The 21,128-nt window shown below is 42.1% G+C and overlaps 6 protein-coding genes across 7 annotated transcripts; 1 reads left to right on the top strand and 5 right to left on the bottom strand.

The window, feature by feature from the left end:
* Nucleotides 1–6: 6 nt before the first annotated feature.
* ppp1r18 (protein phosphatase 1, regulatory subunit 18) lies at nucleotides 7–5,508 on the bottom strand. 2 transcript variants are annotated; one of them, XM_049750570.2, is made up of 4 exons: nucleotides 5,129–5,508; nucleotides 1,715–4,805; nucleotides 720–933; nucleotides 7–642 (listed from the first exon to the last, which is right to left on the bottom strand). In XM_049750570.2, the coding sequence occupies exons 2-4, from the start codon at nucleotides 4,766–4,768 to the stop codon at nucleotides 623–625; spliced, it is 3,288 nt and encodes a 1,095-aa protein (XP_049606527.1). In that variant the 5' UTR covers nucleotides 4,769–4,805; nucleotides 5,129–5,508; the 3' UTR covers nucleotides 7–622. The 2 variants fall into 2 exon arrangements, with proteins under 2 accessions (XP_049606527.1, XP_068505128.1); XM_068649027.1 differs by having other exon boundaries at nucleotides 1,715–5,508.
* A 157-nt stretch (nucleotides 5,509–5,665) lies between these two features.
* Nucleotides 5,666–7,535, bottom strand: nrm (nurim). Its single transcript, XM_049750613.2, has 4 exons — nucleotides 7,329–7,535; nucleotides 6,605–6,798; nucleotides 6,365–6,541; nucleotides 5,666–6,301 (listed from the first exon to the last, which is right to left on the bottom strand). The coding sequence occupies exons 1-4, from the start codon at nucleotides 7,483–7,485 to the stop codon at nucleotides 5,987–5,989; spliced, it is 843 nt and encodes a 280-aa protein (XP_049606570.1). The 5' UTR covers nucleotides 7,486–7,535; the 3' UTR covers nucleotides 5,666–5,986.
* A 282-nt stretch (nucleotides 7,536–7,817) lies between these two features.
* On the bottom strand, nucleotides 7,818–10,168 carry limd1b (LIM domains containing 1b). The gene is made up of 7 exons (XM_049750621.2): nucleotides 9,302–10,168; nucleotides 9,105–9,206; nucleotides 8,755–8,822; nucleotides 8,391–8,453; nucleotides 8,196–8,326; nucleotides 8,023–8,074; nucleotides 7,818–7,939 (listed from the first exon to the last, which is right to left on the bottom strand). The coding sequence occupies exons 1-7, from the start codon at nucleotides 9,333–9,335 to the stop codon at nucleotides 7,856–7,858; spliced, it is 534 nt and encodes a 177-aa protein (XP_049606578.1). The 5' UTR covers nucleotides 9,336–10,168; the 3' UTR covers nucleotides 7,818–7,855.
* Nucleotides 10,169–10,836: 668 nt separating this feature from the next.
* cdcp1b (CUB domain containing protein 1b) lies at nucleotides 10,837–16,925 on the top strand. Its single transcript, XM_049750551.2, has 13 exons — nucleotides 10,837–11,187; nucleotides 11,782–11,997; nucleotides 12,063–12,404; nucleotides 12,595–12,810; nucleotides 12,872–13,222; nucleotides 13,305–13,520; nucleotides 13,739–14,095; nucleotides 14,168–14,527; nucleotides 14,607–14,804; nucleotides 14,871–15,227; nucleotides 15,504–15,860; nucleotides 15,938–16,019; nucleotides 16,137–16,925. The coding sequence occupies exons 1-13, from the start codon at nucleotides 11,127–11,129 to the stop codon at nucleotides 16,633–16,635; spliced, it is 3,612 nt and encodes a 1,203-aa protein (XP_049606508.1). The 5' UTR covers nucleotides 10,837–11,126; the 3' UTR covers nucleotides 16,636–16,925.
* Nucleotides 16,926–17,079: 154 nt separating this feature from the next.
* On the bottom strand, nucleotides 17,080–18,398 carry clec3bb (C-type lectin domain family 3, member Bb). The gene is made up of 3 exons (XM_049750620.1): nucleotides 18,239–18,398; nucleotides 18,047–18,139; nucleotides 17,080–17,965 (listed from the first exon to the last, which is right to left on the bottom strand). The coding sequence occupies exons 1-3, from the start codon at nucleotides 18,333–18,335 to the stop codon at nucleotides 17,568–17,570; spliced, it is 588 nt and encodes a 195-aa protein (XP_049606577.1). The 5' UTR covers nucleotides 18,336–18,398; the 3' UTR covers nucleotides 17,080–17,567.
* Nucleotides 18,399–19,167: 769 nt separating this feature from the next.
* exosc7 (exosome component 7) lies at nucleotides 19,168–21,024 on the bottom strand. The gene is made up of 8 exons (XM_049750612.2): nucleotides 20,816–21,024; nucleotides 20,636–20,737; nucleotides 20,440–20,534; nucleotides 20,153–20,318; nucleotides 20,009–20,079; nucleotides 19,689–19,812; nucleotides 19,438–19,593; nucleotides 19,168–19,331 (listed from the first exon to the last, which is right to left on the bottom strand). The coding sequence occupies exons 1-8, from the start codon at nucleotides 20,870–20,872 to the stop codon at nucleotides 19,227–19,229; spliced, it is 876 nt and encodes a 291-aa protein (XP_049606569.1). The 5' UTR covers nucleotides 20,873–21,024; the 3' UTR covers nucleotides 19,168–19,226.
* Nucleotides 21,025–21,128: the final 104 nt, after the last annotated feature.

The following is a 21,128-nucleotide window of genomic DNA, read 5'->3' on the forward strand; positions in this document are numbered from 1 at the left end:
GAAACAATTGTTTTAAATATTTATTACATTTTTTTCAAGCAAGCCATTTCAAAAATAAAAATAATTTGTGGAGTTCTGTACAGACTTTATGCATGTCCCACCAACCAAACATGTTCATTTACAAACAAAAAATTCCAAATACTTTGTGTAAATAATACACAGCCAATACTCTGACAGCAATTGTGAAATTTGTTGTCGTCTTCCACTATTACAACATTTTAAAACAACAGTCACCTCTTTTTTATTAAATACATGTCAACTAATTTGCATATCATTTGTGTGGGGTTCAGTATAGAAAGGCACTCAGTTGACAAACATCTTTCTACCACAAATTGAAGTTCTATCAAATATCTTGACTACACAATAAAATAATCGTCGTCCATTGCATAGAGAAGTGATCTTTTGCCACCGAGCACCAAAACCAGCTGGTGAACTTTGACATTATGTGCCATAAATTCATATTAGACCTCTAAAAAAAATTCAATTGAATTCTGCTATCAACAACAGGAAGAAACCAAACCGTACAAGTGAGAATACTCATTCCAACACATCTATTGAAACATTCAAAAACCTCATGAAAACACCTGATTGCATCGCTCGGGCTTTTTTTTTGGCCAGGCGTTTACCGAGGGCACGACTCATCTGGAAAAGATAAGAGGAAAATAATGTGAGTTTCAAAATTTTTTTTTGCTTACTGATTTTTCAGGAGTGACACCGACCCACTCTTAGACTCCGTCCAAATGCAGTCCCCAAATTCCTTGGGCCCTTAGACAAGACATCTCCATCAACTTCTTCATCCTCCTGGGGTTCCTCTCCCTGTGGTGTCTCACTCCTCCCCGTTTCATGAGGGTAAGGCGTGGACACCATCATGGAGGTCTCAGAAGGGTACTCACACACTTGCTCTAGCCTGTCCTCATCGAAACACACCTTCCCCTGTGAACATTTTAAAAATAGAAAAAAAAAATCCCTGTAATTTAAGTGACAAAGCGAGTATTGTTGAGTTGAAAAAAAAAATTCTTAGGTTGACAAAACAAATGACTTTTTTCTAACAGGGTGGAGGAGTGGCAGAGTTCAGCAGGTTAGTGAATGTTTACACAGCTTCAATGTAATGGTAACTGACAAAGTAATAGTTGCGTGAACATTTCATGTAACTAAAACAAAAAACTGCAAAAAAAAAAAAAAAGCAAAACGAGAAGAAGCTTGAAGAAAAAGACAAAGTCGTCACACCCTGCTATAGCCCAGAGGGGTTAAGCCTGAGTCAAAATAAATCAAGCTGACTCAGAGCAAACGGCAAAATTGGTGCAAAGGAAACAGGAAGACATTTGGAACAAACCAAGCAAAGAACATTTTGAGCTTCAGCGAAACCGTAAAATGCCTTGCATGGATTTGCAAAACAAGAATTTGTTTGGCAGGCAATTATCATTGTGCAACTTACTTTCAATATGAAACTATTTTTTTCACACTTAACCATGACAAAGAGAACAAAGTAGCAAAGCAGATCCCTGCAGCTAAGAATCATGATGTCGTGCTTGCTAAGGCTTTAACCAGCTTAGGTGTGTCTCGGAGGTTGGACAAGGATGTTCTCCCAGCAAAAGGAGATTCCATTCAACAAAAAAAAACATAATTCCAGTAGACATTTGTCAGAACATGCTATTGCTATGCTAACAAAGTTTTTTTTTCATAGCTGACCCGGTTGATTTTACAATCTACTTACCCTTTTAGGTGTTCCTTTGCTCCGAACGAGACATGACTTCTCCAGGTTTTGATATCCGCCAATCACTTCGATTTCCTCCACCGCTGGATATTTTTTCTTTGTGGGTTCAGTCGATACCGTTTGGGTTTGTTGGGCGGGCTGGGGGATTTTAGTATCGGTTGTTTTTGCTGTTCCTGTGGTTTTTTTCGGGGTGATTGTAATGGTGGCTCCTCGCTTCGTGGCACTGCGAATGGTAAAGAATGTCGGTGATGGTGCTGGAGAGGCAGCTGGAGATGTGGAGCACGGCGAGGAAGCTGGAGTTGGAGCACTGTCGGAGGCTTTTGCGGATTTATCCTGGCTCTTGTGGTATGAGCTATTAATCGGCTTGGGTTGTTTAAGTTGAGATGTTGGAGAAGCTGCAACACGTCTGAGACACACTTTGGGGTTTATTTCTGAAGTTTCTTTAACCATCTCACCAGTCTGATGCTTTCGGAATCCTTTGACCTCTTTGTCCTTAGAAGGAGAGTTTGAGGAAACGTGTTGAGACGTCAGCACTTCCTGCTCTTTAAGTTGAAACTGCTCAAATTGAAGTTGGATGGTTTTAAGTCCACAGGCGTCTTCACCTTGACCATCTCCTTTGTGTGTATCGATGAGGGGCTTCACCTTGATGAGATGTACCGATGACACGTCCAGATTTCTTTCTCTTAAACACAAGCCTGACCTGGAACCGACCGTTTCTAAGTTGTAGATCCGGCTCATTTCTGCTAAGGAGTTGGGATGCGGCGGTGAAGGTGAAGGAGCTTGCCCAGGCTCGATGGATGATGCCTTGACCTTTACGTCACAGTCCTTTGTGTCCTCTTGTTTTCCTTCCTGGCTCGGGTGTTGGATTCTTTGTTGGGTCACTTGTCGGTCCGCATCTTTTAAAATGTCGGATTTTTGAAGACATTGGTCTCGGTTTTCAGACGGAGCGTTTTCGAAGCCGCTACTGACTTCCTCTTCAGCAGCTGTGGGTGAGTCTAGAACAGAAACAGGAAGATGAGGGCAGTTTTTCAACATGTCGACTTCCTGCCTGATGTCAACGGCAGACCCGGATGTCTGAACCGATGTGTCTGCTTCAGTCATCCTCTTCTGCTCTTTGTCTTTTTCTGGTTCCTCGCAGGTACTTTCACCTCCATTTTGTTTTAGCCTCTCTTGCTCTTTTTGTCTTATCTTCTCACGCAAGGACTCGATTCGGCTGACGGGTTTTCCGAGCCTCCAACTCTCCCTCCTCTCCACTCCTTCTTCAGAGTCTTTCCCTTCCTTGCTTTGACCTGTGGGTTTTTTTCTGGCCATCTCCTCCGCGACGTAAAACACGGTCCTTGGGATCTGGATTTCTAAAGGACCTGGAGGGTTCCCCATTTTTGGAGATCTGGGGGCAACTTCATAGGCTTCATTCCTGTAAGGCGGTTCGTCGATGATTTTTTCAATTTTGTTGATGAGTTCTTCTGTGTGATGGGACAAAAGCTCCCATTCTGCGCCGGCCTCTCTTTCAGCCATCTTGGATTTTCCATCTTGCCGGATCGGGATTCTTCTAGCGAATGAAATTCCCTCAGTGCTTTTTACAGATGCAGTTGTGAAACCTTCTCTATCTTCATCACCTGTTGGCCTCCTTTCGACTGGGTCTAATTTTTTGACTTCACTCCTGTTTTGGAATCCCATCCCTGTATCGGATCTTTTCTGGATTGTGTGACTCTGACCTTCTAATTGCCCATCATTTTGCTTTCCATACTTCTCTTTTTTACACATTACTGGGATTTCCTTCCCGCTTTTGTCTGAATGTATCCTCTCACGTCGTTTCCTTTCAAAGTATCCATCTGGATCCAAACCATTTTCTTTAGCACACACAACCCTATCGGAGAAGCTGAATGAACGTTTTGGCACACCTTTGAGGGACACGCCAGATGTTTGTTCATTGTTTTCCTGTGAATTTTTCCTTCTACCGGGCCTAAGGAAATTATCTGAACTTTTGGATCTGGATGGAGGTTTACGGAGCTCCCCGAATTTACTGAGCAGCTGGCTAACCCTCCCACCGCGTTCAGAAAACACGTTGTCATCCAAGCTGTCCTTCATGACTGTTTCTGGGCCGCTTGGTCTTTCATTGGGGTTGGCTCCTCCCCCTCCTGAAGAGCGTTCCTCCACGCCGGTTGTGGGCTTTATGATTAGAACATCAGAAGCTCGGATCTCTGTCACACTGGCCCCCCCTGCCAGGATCTCCCTGAGGTCCATCTTCATCCCTCTCTTTCCTTGCGAGTCCTCCTCAGGCTGCTCCACCTCCAACTCCCGCCATTTTGTTCTGATTTCATCACTGCCTCTCCGATTCTGTTCAATGATGATGATATTATCCGCGCGGATCGTTCGAAGACAAGGGAGCATCGGGGGAAATGAATTAGCTGGATCTCTTTCATTTTCTTCCTTCTCCTTGGCTCCATCTTTGACTGATTCTTTCCAAATCTCCTTGTTATTATCTCTCCCTTGACTCCTATCTCTGCTCCTCTCCTTGTCTCTTCCTTCACTCAAATCTCGAAATCTCTCAATTTTCTGTTCTATTTTTCTTCCTCTTCCCGTCTCCCCATCGTGACCCCTAGGGGTCAGTTTGTCCTTTTCTTTGACCTCCGAGTCATTGCCCCTCTCCTGGTATCCTCCATCCCCTTCCTTGCTCCTCCTCCACATACTCTGCGTGAGTATAAATGGATTTTCATGGAGCGGAACTATGGTTTCCACAGAGACCTGACTCACTAATTTCGGGTCTCCATCCATCCATTGACTCGGCTCTGGACTGAGTTCATTTCTCTGATTGACATTGGCGGAGGTCTCCGTGTCGCTCAGTAGATCCGAAGATGGTTGAGCATCCAACGGCAGGACGGGAATATCTTTTTCCTGCTTTGCTTTCCTCCGCTGAATGATCCCACGCTTCCAAGCAGGCATGTTGGCAAACTTTTGCTCTTCTTCTTTTTCTCGCCTTTCTCGTTCCTCTTCTTCTCGCCTCTTTCTCTCCAAGAGGAGTTGCTTCCATTCCGGAAGAGAGGAGACAGACATAACAGAAACGCAGCAGGTCTTGGCCTGTGTGAGCGGGCTGCAGAAATGAGAAATTCATTTCAGTTAAATTTAAGAGATCGCATCATTATGGCCATGGAAACAAATTAACAAAAAAAAAAAAAAGGTCAGTTTTAATTTAGACTTTTAATGCTGTTGTTTACATTTGTGTAGCGTTATACAAGAAGCTTCGTCTCCTGTAATTAATCTCAACACTTCTTGGAATGCTACAAGATTTTTTTATTTTATTTACACCAGATCAAAGTACCAGTACAAAGAAGCATTTTATTTTTATAACAGGATTTATTTTCTCCGTATACAATCAAATTATCAACATAGTAGTCACATATGAAAGGTACTTACAAGAAGCCTGCTTAGTTTTTGCACGATTGCTAGATCCACTTTGCCGTGCTCTCCAAAAAAATAAATCTGTGTAGTTTCACCCCCACCAAAAAAACAACAAAATTGCCTTTTAGGTCCTACTCAAAATCAATAGAGCACCAAAGCGCGGCACCATCACTGGACTACAGTAAATATTGTCAGGTTCCAAGGACCAGGACACTAATCCGATAATTACGTTCAATTCCATCTGTAGAGTTAAGTGGCAAGCACCATATTGTGAGACCTAAGAAAGGCGTTTAAAGATCACAGCCGTCTGCCCGGGGCTCTTACCCCCCCAACACATGCACACACGTCTCTTGTCGCTGTCTAATTGGAGGAGATTGAGGATGAAAGAGGTCAAAGAGGGGGGCAGAGCTAAAGAAGTAACTTGCAGAAAGAACCAGGATCTGGACTGAAACCAAAAAAATGTCACTAGCTATTAAAAGGACTGTGGAATTAATTAAAATTCACTATTTTTTTAAACTACAGTGTGGTGTGTTTTAAAAAAAAAAACAAGGGTTCAAAGGTCAGCAGTAGCTTTTAATAAACGATAAAAAAATTAAAAAATTAAAAAATGACAGCCTATTATATCACCATGAACCAATCACCATTAGTAATTCAGAAATGCATATTGAGGAAAAAAAAAAAGATTTGTTCTGTTTCTCTGGGTGAAATGTAATCACATTTTGTAACTCCTTTTGTGAAACAGCAAATGTACTAAGACATCAAGAAGGTGCAAAAACATCACAGCGGGTCTTCCAAGTCCAGGAGAGACGTCAGTTAGTTTAAAGACAGTGTTTTATGTTAAATTGACTCCAGGTCACAGCAGTATGATTACTTTCACTTCTCCTTGTGCTTGCTGTCAAGGCTGGCGGTTGGGGCTTTGGCCCGGTGCATCTCGGTAAGGAGCTGAAACTTGCCGTTAAGCTGGTCGCAAAGGAAAGCTAAATCCTGTTTGTCCAGCGAGTGTGCCAACGCCAGGTAGACTGACATCGTTAATGCCAGGAGCAGCCTGTCCAGGGATAAAGCCGGCAGGAGCCACAGCACAACGCCAAGTTCCAGACACACCGGATGACGGAAGTGAGAGAGGAAACGTTGGGCCTGGGATGATTTGTAGGACAGCGGGTCCCCCATACCCAAACATTGGTAATACACCTATGCAAGAAGAGGCACGTTGTTCGGTATTTATCCATTTGAATGTCATACAAAACTAATTACCTGCTTAATGCCCAGAAGTTCTGGGTAGTCAAACATCATGAGGATGGTGCAGATGATGGCCCAGCAAAAGAAGTGCACAGCGAAACAGAGGAGAGGAAACCAGACGCTCCAAGGTGCATGGCGCACTGACCACAGACAGGGGGCGCCGGTTACAGGCTGCCAGTAATGCATCAAGATCTAACAGTGGAAATACAAGAAGTTAATAAAATAGCAAATTATAATGGATGAGTCTGTCAGTACCTGCAGAGCCAGTGCAGTGGTGAAACAGTACGCAGTCCTGTTCAGGGAGCCCAGGATAGACTGGCAGGCCTGTTTGACAGGCTGCCATGCAAGCAGACTGTGCTGCACGGTGAAAAGAGCCAGCAGAGCCGCATCCATGACCAGAGACTTGAGGACAGAGCGATCTCGTAGTGCCTCGGACCATGGTATGGAGTCTAAGAAGGGGTATAAAAAAAAGATTGGAAAATTAGGTTGGCATAGCAGCAATATTCTCTTATCACAAATTAATAATAATCTAAATAATTTAAAAAAATGAGTATAATTTGAATTATGCCACAATAATACAGTACATGGAAGTAGTGTAATATATTGACAATTTGGCAGTGATTTAAATTGATTAACTATAATAACCCAATATAATATGCACACATTATGCATAAAAAAAAATAATCTGAGCATGTTCTTTAAGGCTACAGCATCACTGCAACATCATTACATTTAGTTTGCTAACAACTTGTGTCTTTTAAATCCAATGTCTAATTTTGCATTTTATTTAAAAATATAATTTATTAAATAATTTATGGAATGTTTATCGAGTAAGCAGAGGCACAGATGACTAGGGGAAACATTCCGACATTTTTAATTTGACCTCAAATGTGAATTAATTGTGACAAGTGAATTGTGTGCACACTTGTAAAAGTTTCCGATCGCTTGGCAGTGACACTTCAGGAAGTTTTTTTTTTACCTTGGCAAAGTGTCGTCTCTCCGGTGATGTTATGGTAGATGGCTTGGAATGATATGAAGCGGATAAAATCTGCACCAGATAAAAAAACAAAGGCAAAGTTCAACAAAGTTACCGTGCACAGAGCACAGCCACGGATAGTAACTGACGCCATTTCCATCGCTGTCTTATCTTCTTCATTTCCACAACGCTGTCTTCCGGGACGGCAAAGTGTGTGATTTGCAAATAGCGCCACGGGGTGGCGCTACAACAACAACAACAACTGTAAGGTAATAAAATGCATTCTTTTTAAAAATACATGAATTTATTTGTGACATAATTTATTTAGACTATCGTTAATCAATGTTTTTAATGAAATAAAATAAATCTAAAAATATTTGGGATACAATGATGTAATTTGATGCTGCTGTGTGTCATCAAAGGTGATCAAAGAATAAAAGACAAAAACAATGCTTTTAGATTCATCCAGGCAAAATTAAACAAGAAACAATATTGAATATTCTATAGTTTATTTTACAACAATCTTATCTTCAAACAAAGTCAACTTCACATCCGTAGCACTCTGCGTGGTAGTTTTTGTTAAATAAAACCACTCGAATAGACTCTGTGCATCCCTGAAAACAATAATATAAAGCAAATATTCAAAATTGACAATAATAGATTTAAAAGTGTGAGAAATGACTTCCTGAAGGCCCACCTCAGTTGGTAGTATGGGCTTATTGCAAGCAGCACAGCAAGGAGCCTGCACCCTGAAACCACCAACAGCCATTTCATGTTAAACCTGTCTTGCTTCTACTGACTTCCAAGTCCCAATAACTGGGTGTGAGCCAATGTTCAGTAAGACAGTAAATAAATAGCAATTATACTTACTTGTGGTAATCGTCAATACAGTAAACCTTCTCGTCAGGGCCCACGGTGAAGGGCAGATCCTCCAGGCTCTCTTTGCAGACAACACAACGGAAGCAGGCCGAGTGGTACGTCTTCCCACGAGCCTGCACAACCTGATGGTGCACACTTATTGAATATTAACCCTGTGCACAAATATAAATATAGAATATCCCTTACCATATCTGTGATGATCTGATCACAGCTGAAACAGACTTCAGGGGATGGATGAACTCCTGAGTACTGCATATATTGAAATATTGTCAGTACTTCATTAAAAAAATCCATATAATGGTCACTAAAATAACATGACATTTCCTTTTGGATAAAAATTGGAGCTGTTTGGCAAGTCAAATGAGCTCTATTTTTACAGATGCAAAAAAAGGAAATGTGAAAAAAAAAAAAACACTGGCCTTATTGTGATGCATGTAGAAAGCATCACTTGTGTTCCGTACTGTTTTGCACGGGGTTTAGAATTCGGTCATATTAGTCTTATAGTCCGTAATGACCCAAAATAATTGAAACAGTTCAAGCGTGTACCTACCAAAAAATCCTCCTCGCAATAGATAGTTCCAGTCACTGTATAGAACGGTTTGCCTTGAAGTCGTTTATCTAATGAGAAACAAATCCACTTTACTACTAAATCAAAGTGAACACGAGGAGGGTACGTTTCATTTAATTTCATTTATTCTGCAATAACATACTGAAATATACTCATAATGACCATAACATTAAGTACACTTGCACAAAGTAATAAGATTGAAAATAATCTATATTTATTAGATATTCTGCAGTGAAAATACAAACTGTTTGTGTAATGATAAACAGCATTTCTACATTATGTTTCCCGTGTATTCTATTTTTATTTGTCAGACTGTCAGTATAAATACTCACCACAAACACTGCATGTGAAACACGTTTGATGGAATATTTGTCCCAAAGCCTGGCAGGCCTTTTCTGCACCAAGCACTTCTTTATTGCATTTTGCACAATGACCTGCAAACAACATGCAAAAACACACTTTTTTTTCCCAACTCATTCATTGAGGGAGTAGTAGTGAGGTGAATAACATACAACAGCTTCCATCTTACCAAAATAAAATTGTGAACCACCACTGGTGTCCATTTCCAAGCTGTCTTTCCTACGAGAGGCGTCTATCTTGACAGTCGGGGGGGTTTAATTTTGTACAGACAGCTGGAAGGAGAGCTGCCTTTTGATATGAGTGGTGCACTTGGTATGGTTAGTTCCACTGGCAGGGAGGGGTCGGTTGCGAGCATTTTATCCCCCTTTTTTTTTTTTCTAAAATGGTAAACTGAGCTGGTGGCAACAGGGCAGAAAATGTACACTGTATTTGCAAAGTCATCACCAATGTGGATTAATTGTTAAAATCCGATTTATAAAATCAGCAAAATATTACTCTATATGAGCCTATTCTATGTGTAAAAATATTTTTCACTTTTCTATGTTATGGCAGGCTGGATTGTTTGCCATGCCGTCAATCACAGGCTACATATAGGAGACAGACGACCTTTCACACCATTGAGTGGGATCTGAAGCCATGTTGCAAACTGCACTTCGACAATCCTATGTTCACTAACTCCAACGATTTATAATGTCTATGAGAAACAGTATGGAGCCAGATTTGACTCTGTGAAGCCATCTCAGCTGCAGAAGATCCGTCGGAGTGTGGGAAAGAAACATTTGCCATGAAACCTTATTCCTTGGTATGAAAACATGCAAAGTCGTGGCCCTTGCAAGCACATGTGGTCTTGCCCCACTTTTACACTAACACGGGAGGGGAAGGGATTGGTGACAGCTGCTGATTCTTCCCTGAGTGAGCTCCCTTGTTTGCAGGCGTAACACATGGAGCCACCAAAACGCCCAATCTGCATGTTGTCGGACTGGTTCAACAAAAAAAAAAAAAAAGTGTCAGTGTGCACTTTGGAAAAGTACAAATCGCTACAATGTCATTTAAAAGACACATTTGTCAGGACCCAAAACAAATCTATAGACACATTCACGATGCAAATACAACACACTCTGTTTATTTATACTGAATGTGTGTATGTGTGTGGTGAGTCGTCTTGCCCCCAGGTATGTTTCCATACAGGAATGTCTCCGTTATGTGGCATGTGGAGGCAGGAGGGAAGCTTCTCCAATGCTGGGAGTGAAATTCATCAAACATGTTCGTCACATTTGGATTATTTTTGTTGCCATAAAATGCTCCTCATTGGCCATACAATCTCATTTTGGTTTGTAAACACATATGGTATGCAATTGTATGGTATGGTATTACAATAGTATATTTTTTACCTTAAAACAAACACAAAATAATTGACCTTGCTGTTCCAATACTTTTGGAGAAGACCGCATCAGTCAATCTCTTTTGTTCCTTTGTTCTTTCATCTCCAAAGCCATCAAAAACACAATAATCCAAAAACGCCATTTTTATTGTAGTAGAAGTCTTTTTATTTTTTTATTTTTTTTTAAATCAACTCTACTTAAATATCAAGGGTTCATAAGCCCTTTATTTGCGCTTGTGCGCGTGCGCGTCAACGCTTCCCCGTCCACACCCTGCGTGGTGTTAGCGCACTGTGACAACCATCGCAGGCAAATTTCAGGGCTTATAAATAGTAAAGCCATTGTGCCCCACGCCGCACGAGAAGGGAAGGGTTTTTTTACGCGGTGCGTATCCGAGTTGTATTTAGTCGGGAGTGGGAGCTCACCTGTCAGGTTTGAACAGGTCAGAGCGCCCGCGGACCACGCCCCTGCTACTCAGGTAAGCAGGAAGTGCCTGTCACCGTCGTCATGCGGGTCCTAGGCAAAATTCGACTTTGACACACTGCAACTTTGGGGGGGGGGGAAATTAACCTGGACCGCTTTTGGAAATAAGGAAGATTGGAGGCACAAGCGAACATGCGGCTCGACATCTGCGTGCCGCTCGGACTTTTTTTGTTGATTTTTCTCCAATTATCAGGTGAGACTTTATGCTGTGACGGATAAGTTGCGTATATGTGTGTTGAATTGGGTCACGCCGAAGCAACTGAAAGCAAAACACTTTGAATGCGCAAGAAATGCTGCTGTTAGATCTCACAAAGAAAAAAAGAAAAAAAGAAAAACACCGCGCCAGGGGAAATATGTGATTGACTTTACAGTCGAGATATTTAGTTTGACACATAGACCTTCCGCTTTAAAAAATTCATGGGGCATTTATGGCGCTACCTTGAAGGCTCGAATTGATCATCTCATTAATAATTGACCTGCAATCTGCTACAGAGTTGTGACTGTCCTTCTGTGGAGCAGAAGCTGCCCCTTTTATTCTAGCATTTAAATTTGTACGAGTATCATTATATAATTATTTTTTTTTGCACAATAAATCGCTATTATAAAAGCAAAATATGCATAACAGTTGTTGGATTGGATAATATATTGATTTGATAAATGTCAGCATATTTCCCAGCATACTTAAAGATGGATGTGGTGAGCAACGCAGCTAATCTTTTCTATTGTTTTGTCATTTCTCCATTTCCTTTTCTTGCATCATCTGACTCCCTCCCATCCGTTTCATCAGAATGCATCCAGTTGACAGTCCGCTCGGACAAAGGCACATCGGTGACTGTGTCAAGTAGCCCGGCTGCAAATGACTGCACGGTGTGTATCGTCGGCGGGGTCAACGACACGCAAACGTGTGATTCGATTCTTGCTCTGGAGCCTGAGAAGGAAGTCGAGGTGCTCTTCAACTGCCCCGTTGAACAGTTTTACTCGGTTACTATCAATCAGCTTATCGGTGAGTAAATAATGCTAATATTAGCTTGTTGTGCTAAATTGATAATAACTTTTTTTTTTTTGCAGAATGCACAAAAGACACCTGCACGCCTTCAACAATCGAAACACAGCCGTCTCTCTTCAATGACTTCCCCAGAACATTCATCTGGACCATCAAGGCGCCCGAAAAGACAGTTGTGGGTTTGAATGTCCTCGGAGAGGGACTGCGGGAAACGTCACAGCCGTGCAATAATGGATATCAGTATTCAGTGACCACATTTGAAGGCAACGGCAAAGCTGACACTCACTACTGCAAAGCGGGTTCTGTGACCCATTTAGACCTGCTCGATCAAGCTGTCGTGTCTCTGCAAGTTACACCAAAAACGCAGGTGGAAGCTGTGCTGTTCCAAGCGACTGCTGGACCACTAAGTAAGAATATTTAATATAATGGCGCTATTTAATACAAATGTGGATTGTGAGGAAGAATCTGCTCCAACCATATTATGAATTATTAATGACCTCTTGTGCATTGTAAAGACACGTGTTCCTTAATTGGGTTGCCTAGTCTGACAAATATCCTTCATTTCATTTCCGGTCCCACTTTTTTTTTTTTTTTTAGAAGGCCGAACGGTGGTTGTGACGGTGGATTCAAGGACGACTATGGCGCTCAGTAGGTTCTCGAAGGAACCGGAATGCGAGCTGTGTACCGGGGTTGACTCAGCTCGCACTTGCAGCCAGACCGGGAAGACCCTGACTGATGTCCAAAATCTGGCGCTGGAGTTCAGCTGCCTCAAACCTCAAGAAGCATACAGAGTGGAGGTGAAAACGACAATAGGTGAGTCCTTTGTCTGTTGAGTTTTTATATTTCTTTATATAATATATATATATTTTTTCAGAATGTACCCAGAGCTCATGCACACCTACTGCAGGAGAGCTCAATCCAAACACCTGGAAGGACTTCCAAAGAACTCTAAAATGGGATATTAGTGTCCCAGACAGGACTGTCTTGACCTTGGAGCTACCTCGGGAGAACCTGAAGCAGATAGCAGCACAAGACGACTGTCCAGAAGTACCCCAGTACTCGGTGAGCACAACAAGAAGCGACGGGCAAATCATAACCAACAGATACTGCAGAGGCGGACCGCTGTCGCGTCTGGATCTCCTCGGAACGACTATCGTGACCGTGAAGGTCCCTCAAGGAGAAGACATGGACAGGACGATTTTTACAACCAAAGCTGCACCCAGAGGCAAATGGCTTCATTTTGATTTTTCCTCATCATGTGAGAAATCCAATGCTTGTAGCTTATTTTTTGTTTCCTTTCATATCAGGCGGAAGAATGATGGCCGTGACCCCTGACCCGGACACCATCATTACCATCAGCCGGGACACAGTCGACCCTGACTGCAACGTGTGTTTGCAAACAATCCCAAAACAGACCTGTAACAAAAAAAGTTTAATCCTGAGAGAATCTCAAAACACCTCCTTGGACTTCACTTGTCCTCACCCTGAGGAGATCTTCAATGTGGAGATCAACAGAGAAATTGGTAGGCAGATATAATCATCTATTTTTATTTATTTTTTTAAAGCAAATAAGTGCACCATGATTTTCTGAACACTGTATTTCAAAGACACTATGGATTTACATAAGCAAGCACTAAGCTAGCTCAAATCCTGCTAGGTAAACATCTTAACAATATTTTAAATCTTTATTGACACAAATCTGTTTCAACTTAACAGCACTTATGTTTTCCTGCAATTCCAGACTGCACAGCGACTTCCTGCTCCGGCGATATAGTCCAGGCTGAGTCGTCGCTGTTCCCCGATTTCAACCGAACCTTCACCTGGGATCTGAAAGTTAGCGCGACTCGGGCTTTCCAGCTGGACTTCCCCGAGCCAGGAATGCAGCAGATTGCCAACGGAGAAACGTGTCCAGATGAACACACCTATGTTCTCGTTACGTACCTGCGAACGGGCCCTGCCAACATCGGAACCTTCTGCAAGGGAGGTTCTGTCACGAGTGTTCAGGTGCGCTACAAGGGTCGAGTTTCTCTCAAGGTTCCTCGAGACAATAAGATGGATCCGGTTGACTTTAAACTAAGTGTTGGACCTGAGACCAACAGTAAGTGGATATGCTAATTTTACATTCCCACCTTATGTTGTCATTAAAAATGTTTCCCGCTTTGATTTTCAGTGGTGGCTATTGTGAAGGTCAACCTACCACGAGGCGTCTCCAACACAACCTTCATCTCCGCTAACTATCCCAACGATTTCCCTGACGACCAACAGACGCAGTGGGACTTTGTCGTGCCCGGCATGCACAATTACAGCGTACATTTTCACAGCCATACGGCTCCGGAGTGCCTCGGCAAGAACGTGGAAGTGATGTACAGGAAACAGGACAAGAAGATGATCAATACGGGGCTGACTGACAAGCAGCCGGAGCATCAGCAGGGCGATTTTGAAATGGTGCTGAAGAATTGTGAAACTAACAGGACCTTGCAAGGACTCACTTTGAAATACAGCGTGTCTGTAATGAGAAGTGGTCACCCAGGTTTGATCATTTAAAAAAAATAATCATATTAAATCCAAAGTGCCTTTGTGTAATTGATTTTTTTTTTTCACCTTTTCAGTTCTGTGCACAGTGGACCTGACCAAACAACCAAAAGTCTCCTTGCAGATTGAGAAAGTGGGTTCCGAACCTTACTGCGAGATGAGCGTTAACTCTGAGATTTCGACAAAATTAAACGTGGCTGCAGGCACGAAAGCCGAATTATCTTTCCTCGACTGTCCCAATGAAGATGTCCAATTGACCGCAAGTCAAGTTATCGGTAAGAGTTGATCTCTTTTTTTAAGTCACATGATTCTTTCTAACTAATAATATTGATCAAAACCAGATTGTCACAATACGGCTTCCTGCCCGGAGAGCCTCCTCACAGTGCCCACGTTGGATTCCTGTCTACGGATGCCCCTCCATAGCTTTACCTGGCACCTCGTAATCCCTCAGGACCGAACCATCGACCTGGTGTCACCATCAGGAAGTCTACAACAATCAGTACCAGGCCAGAAGTGCAACGCTTCTGTCTCGCTCCACGTGGAGGAGAGCCAAGGCTTCTCTGTGGGAGATTTCTGCTACGACGGGAACATCCAGAAACTTCAGGTGCACGCCAACATCTCCGTCACGGCTACCACTCCAGATTTCAGCATGAGGAAAGAGCCTTTTCTTAACGCCACCTTCACTAAAGAGATCCCAGGTAAGGATTTGAATGTTTGCAGTTACTTATAAATGACACAAGAGGGCAGCAAAGCACCACTTAGCTCTCACTGAAGCTCCTCCCCTCACTTAAACATAGTTGCAATATGTTAAGTAATTTCAAAGCACTATTTTTTTTTACATTTATTTAAATACAATATATATATTTTTGGGGGGTAATGCAATTTCACATTAACAGTTTTGCAAAATCATGTCTCTCTCTCTTTTTTTTGCACTTGCACTCAAAATAGCATCCTTTGGTTGTGCTATTTTTCAGAGACCATCATTTATCAAGTCAGCCCACAAATGTCTTCTCCAACCCTGCTGGCCACTCCCAACTGGCCCAAAGGAATGAGGCCTTCGTCCACCGTGTCCTGGATCGTCTCTTTGCCCAGCGGGTACAATGCTAAGGTCCAGTTCGTCAAGGTCAGCCAGCCCAAATGCAACGACCGACACACGGCCATCAAAGTCAAGATGCTGGACTCTGAGGAGGAGATCTTGAGCCGCCGGGAGGATGAGAAGACCGACGACGTGTTACTGGTGTCGCGCAGCTTTTATCTCAATATGTCCAACTGTATACCAGATGATGGAAACTTTGGGGCAGTCACCAAAATAGTTTTAGAACCAAAGACCAGTAAGAACATTTTCACTTGGGTCTATTATGACTGCATAAAATAAATAGAAAAACTAATATATTTTTTGTTTTCACAGATCTTTTAGCAATCCTTCTCGGGGTAGCAGGAGCACTTCTGCTTTTCCTCATCATCTTGGCTCTCGTCTGCTTCTTCATTAGGTGAGCAACACTTTGAAATAAAACAGATTTGCGCTATTTTACTTTATCAAGGACATGTAAAGTCTGGAACGGATTAATAGCATTTCAATTGATGTCAATGGGAAATTCTGTTTTCAGGAAAAAGAAAAAAGCAATTAAGGACAAAGAGGCATCCATCTACATCGGCAGAGGGAATATGTTCCGACCCGGCGACAGGAAATTCAGCAAAGCCAGGTCTGAAAACAACTCCCACGTGTACGCCTCCATAGACGAGACCATGGTCTACGGTCACCTTCTGGGCGACACCAGCTACGCGGACAGCATGCAAGATCATTTCAAAGGAATGCAGTTGGACTCCTACCAAACGTTCACGGGCCCCTCCGAGCTGCCGGTCATCAGCGAACCGGAGCCGGAGCCCGAGGTAGACCACTTCGATACGTTCCTGGACCCGTCCCAGTCGTTCATCCCGCCTCGTCCGCGCACGCCCATTAACCGGCAGGACAGCCTGGGATTCCATGACCGCCGAATGGTGGATAATGAACTCTACACGTTCAAAAACACGGGAGATATAAACACCATCCGATTGTCCGGTGCCGAAATGGAACCGCAACCGCCAACATCAGAGGACTACTTGTAGGACGTAAGATGGCGGATGATGATTTTTAATTCTTGTTACTTCTCAGAGATGGGAACTTTTGTGCCTATAAGTCACGCTCAGGGAATTCAGTTGAGCTTTATCTGAATTTTTAAAAGCTTCCAGAAGAGGATCTGAGAACTTTTTTATTTTTTTTTTTTAATGTTGCTTAATATTTTTTATTCTCTCTGCCCATGTGGTTTGGGTTATGGAGCAGGGAAATTATGTTTTAGTCTCTTTTTTTTTTAACCTGTAATTACTTTTTTAAACAATAAATTTGAGGGGAACACTGACTTTATTGGACTGAAACAACACTGAGGTTTTCAATTCTGGATTGGAAAAACTATTTCAACCACAAAGACGGGCTCCGTGACAAACATGGAAGGGAAGTGAGAAGAAGCACTTGCAGTAGTCCACGTTTACATAATTTAAATGAAAAAAAAGAAATAGGTAGACAATGAGCTTTTATTTAGGTTTCCGATTACATCAGGCTAACTTCTGTATTTAAAAGGAAAATAGGAAAAAATAAGAATATTCTTCAGGCTCAATGTGAGACTTGTCAGTGAAATACAGAATGCAGCATAGTACAGTTTTGACAGGCACGTTAAAATACTTTTTGGTGTGACTTTGCGGCTTGTCTCGTCAGACCCAATTTATATTGGATGATCTCGATTAGTCAGTTCAACCACAAACACTGAATGCATAGCTCCAGTAAAAACAGCTTTGTTACATAATGCTGCTAAAGAGTGTATTGATAGTGGTATTTTAAAAAAATTGTGAATGAAAATTCCAGCCACTGCAGATTGTGAATGGGTCCAATTGCAGAACCAGAATTTTTTTTTAAAAAAAAGCCTCTTTTCAAAAGAAGGTAAAGTGGCATTGCAGCAGAAGTACACACAAAAGCAGCCATTTTGAATTTTACGGCATACACGTGATCACACAATGTTGAACTGGCACACGGAGGCCTTCTCGTCACGGCAGTTCTCATCTAACCACTTCCCGTTGGCGACCCCCGACAGCACGGCACAGTTCTGGGACGTGCCGCCATCTGGCTGACGGGCGGGGCTGTCCCAGTTCTTGAACTGGATACTGGTGCCGGTGTGGTCGGCCCAAGTGTCTTCGGTCACTATGTCGTTGAAGCCCAGCCACACCTGCTCGTCTCTGCCCACGATGAGGCGGACGTAGTCTGTCAGCATGGTGTTCTCTTCAGCAGACATTGGGGTGGCCAGAACGCCACCCAGGGCATTGCAGCCCTCGCTGGCTGTGTGGTAGGACTTCTTCTCTGGGATGGCCAAGACGCACTTGCCCTTTATCTTTGAGCCCTTTAAACACACTATATAGAAAAATGATTTATTTCTACTGAATTTTTTTAACAGATTTAATCTTCCACATCTGTGCTTGATTATTTTTTTACCACTCTGCAAGGCTTGTTTTTCTTTCAGGAGGGCGAGGTCCTGCACGATGTCATCAATCTGTTTCTGTAGATCCTCAATTGCTGCACTATTGTCTAATTTCAACATGCAAAAAAAAAGTCACATAAAGTTAGTGATGGAAAAACATGAATTTAACAGAGTTGGTAAATAATTTTTGTTTTGGTGCAAAGTACCTTTTCGTGCAGGCTTCTTCTTTGGTGGATTTTGCTGGAGTGAGCAGTTGATCAACATCAACCCAAGGATCAGCACGCAAACACCTTTGCATTCCATGGCGACACTTTGTTAGACTGAGGATGGAGCAACGTGGAGGTATTTATCTTCTGCCTGTGTGCCCGCCCTTTCTCATCCGTGTGTGTGTGTGCATGTGAAAAATGATGAGATGGTGTAAAACCTCAGCACTGATGACATAACCATGTGCGGTTTTCAGACTACAAAAAAAAAAAAAAAAAAAAGCATTGTGAGTTAAATAACCTGCCTGAAAAAGATGTGATAATTTTTTCCTGAATGTTCGCCAAAGGCTTTGCTTCTGTTTCAAATTGGATAGTGAAGTTAATAACGATGCGATTTAATAATACGATAAATCATCGGAAACTGTGAAATTTCATGTTTAAATGCCGAAGTCTATTTAAAAAAAAAAAGTGGCAAATTCACAAATTGCTTGCCAAAAGTTGCAGCCTGGGAACAGAAGTTTGCTTTGGACCCATCTGCCATGAAAATTTTGGAGCGTCTGACAGTAGTCTGGAATGATTTCTTCCCATCTGGTCTCTCTCTTTTAGTCAAACACTCAGCTTAAGCCACGTGGCAGTAGCAAAAAAGGTGCAGAGATTCGAGAATTTTCCTCAACCGTGTTACATAACCAGAACATATTTTTACTATCTCTGTGTATAATCAAAACAACATAAAATATATTTTTGGAGAAATCCTCCATAACATTCTTTGGACAGGTGACGCTTAGGTCAACTTGAGATTAAATGCTAACGTTCATGAATTGAAGTCCAATATCCAAGCCAGTAGTCCATATTTCTTTTGGAGAAGATACAGGCATGATAACTTCAATAAATATTATATGGCTTGAACATAAAAAAAGAACTAACAAAGCATATAATATCAAAGATTTTACTTTAGAAAAAAGGTACATGAGGATATATACACATGATATTTCTAAGCAAGAAAGCCAACTTTCTGTCTCGCTGTTCCTAAACTCTCCTCCTGTTGCAGAAGCTTCAGAAGAGGCACGTGGAGGACTTTTCCGACCCGTTTGCCTGTCTGGAAAATCAGAAAGTTGCTATTGAACAATTTGTAAATGTTTACCTTCAACTACAAAACTTTATCACTGCAAACACACAAATTGAGGAAAGCGGTGATGACTCACTTGAGTCATTTCAAAGATGCTCTCGGGGTCCAGGCTACCTCCGCCTATTTTTCTCACGCAGGTAACTGTTCCCGCGTGGGTGACGGAGATGATGAGGCTGGCCACCGAGCACGCCTTCTCCTGCAGGGTGGCGTCCACCACGTGTCTGTGGCCGATCTAACCGAACCAAAACAAATAATGCTGAAAATTAATCTTTTCTATTGCTAAGAATAATTTACTCTGCTCATGTGAGTCTATTTGAGCAGGCTTGCCTTGCACAATGTCACTATACAGGGAACATTCTCGACATTGAGCCTCATGCAGTCATAGGGGTCATCTGACAGCTCGATTTCCTTCCCTCCTTCGTCATCTGTTGATATGTGCACTTTGGGGATCCTGTTAAAAAAGGCAAAATGTCAATATGATGTCCCATAGTACACTGTGACCTGCTGTCAAATGGAATATGATGCCCTCTTGTGGCCTGATTGAAAACACATTTTATCAAATTAAATTCTGCTCCAGCTTACTATCAGTGCACTCTTGCACACTTTTATACTTTTGGGTATCAAGAAAAAGTTCATACAGTACTTACTTGGTGCTAAACAAAGCTGCCTTGATAGCTACTGACATGGCATCATACAGGTTTCCATCACATTGCAGAAGCTGTGGAATGCAAGTCATTGTTACTGTAATATTTGCTAGTTCAAGGATGCACAAAAAAAACCAATTCTCTCACCAGTACATCCACATAGAGCACCCAGCAATGTTCTCCCTCACTGATGCACAGACTCTTCAGGTCCACGCTGTGTTTGTTGTTGAAGACTTTGTATAGTGTGTTGCTCAGCTCCGTACTGAGCTCCTCTCCTCCTCGCCCCTCAAACTCCGGGGTTGCATTGGCTGAACTGGTTAGCACAAACAGGACCACAGCATCCATCAAAACAGAATTTTTGATTATCGGTTATTTAAGTGCCAGACAATTTACATGATGAATTGCATCCAGTATTGCATCTAGTAGAGACTTACCAATCAACAAAGAATTCTAAATAGCCTTCATTTGGAGCTGTGGGCCTTGGTTTTCCTAGTTCAGCCTTAATTCCTACTAGTACTGCTGTGTGGCCCTGCAAACATGGATATCATTTTGTCAAACCTGGAAGAGATATGCAATATGTAACTAATATATATATGTAACTAATAAGAGAAAATATCAAAACTAAAATACCAGAGAAACTTTGGCCGATCCGTCAGTATTGGACACCACGTCAGTCTCAATCTCCATATGTCTGTAGTCTTCACAGCTCCTTCCATCCACTCGCAGATCATCCTGATCGTTGTAACATGGCGACATAATACTCAGAAATTTATAAAATTAATCAATAATCTTATTGCTGCCCACACTTACCCTTATACCATGTAATATATACACTTTTTCAGCTTCGCTAACTTGTACCGTTGCCATTGTGGAATCACTCGTCGCGGAAATTTTACGTCATCAAAAGTGAGGAGTGGAAACGAACGTTTGCTTTGTTTACACAGACGTCCCGGAATAACAGTTATCACCTTTCTATGTCTATTGCATTTGTACTATTATAGTTATGTTTTATATTTAACTCACTAACTTAATAAAGTTAATTAAACCAGGCCTGTAATTAATTTTTCTTACATTTTAGGTACACGAACGTTGAGGGTAAAGCCTATTGTAATCTAGCCACATG

The sequence above is a fragment of the Syngnathus scovelli genome, chromosome 19 (assembly GCF_024217435.2).
Source record: "Syngnathus scovelli strain Florida chromosome 19, RoL_Ssco_1.2, whole genome shotgun sequence".
Classification (NCBI taxonomy): Eukaryota; Metazoa; Chordata; class Actinopteri; order Syngnathiformes; family Syngnathidae; genus Syngnathus; species Syngnathus scovelli.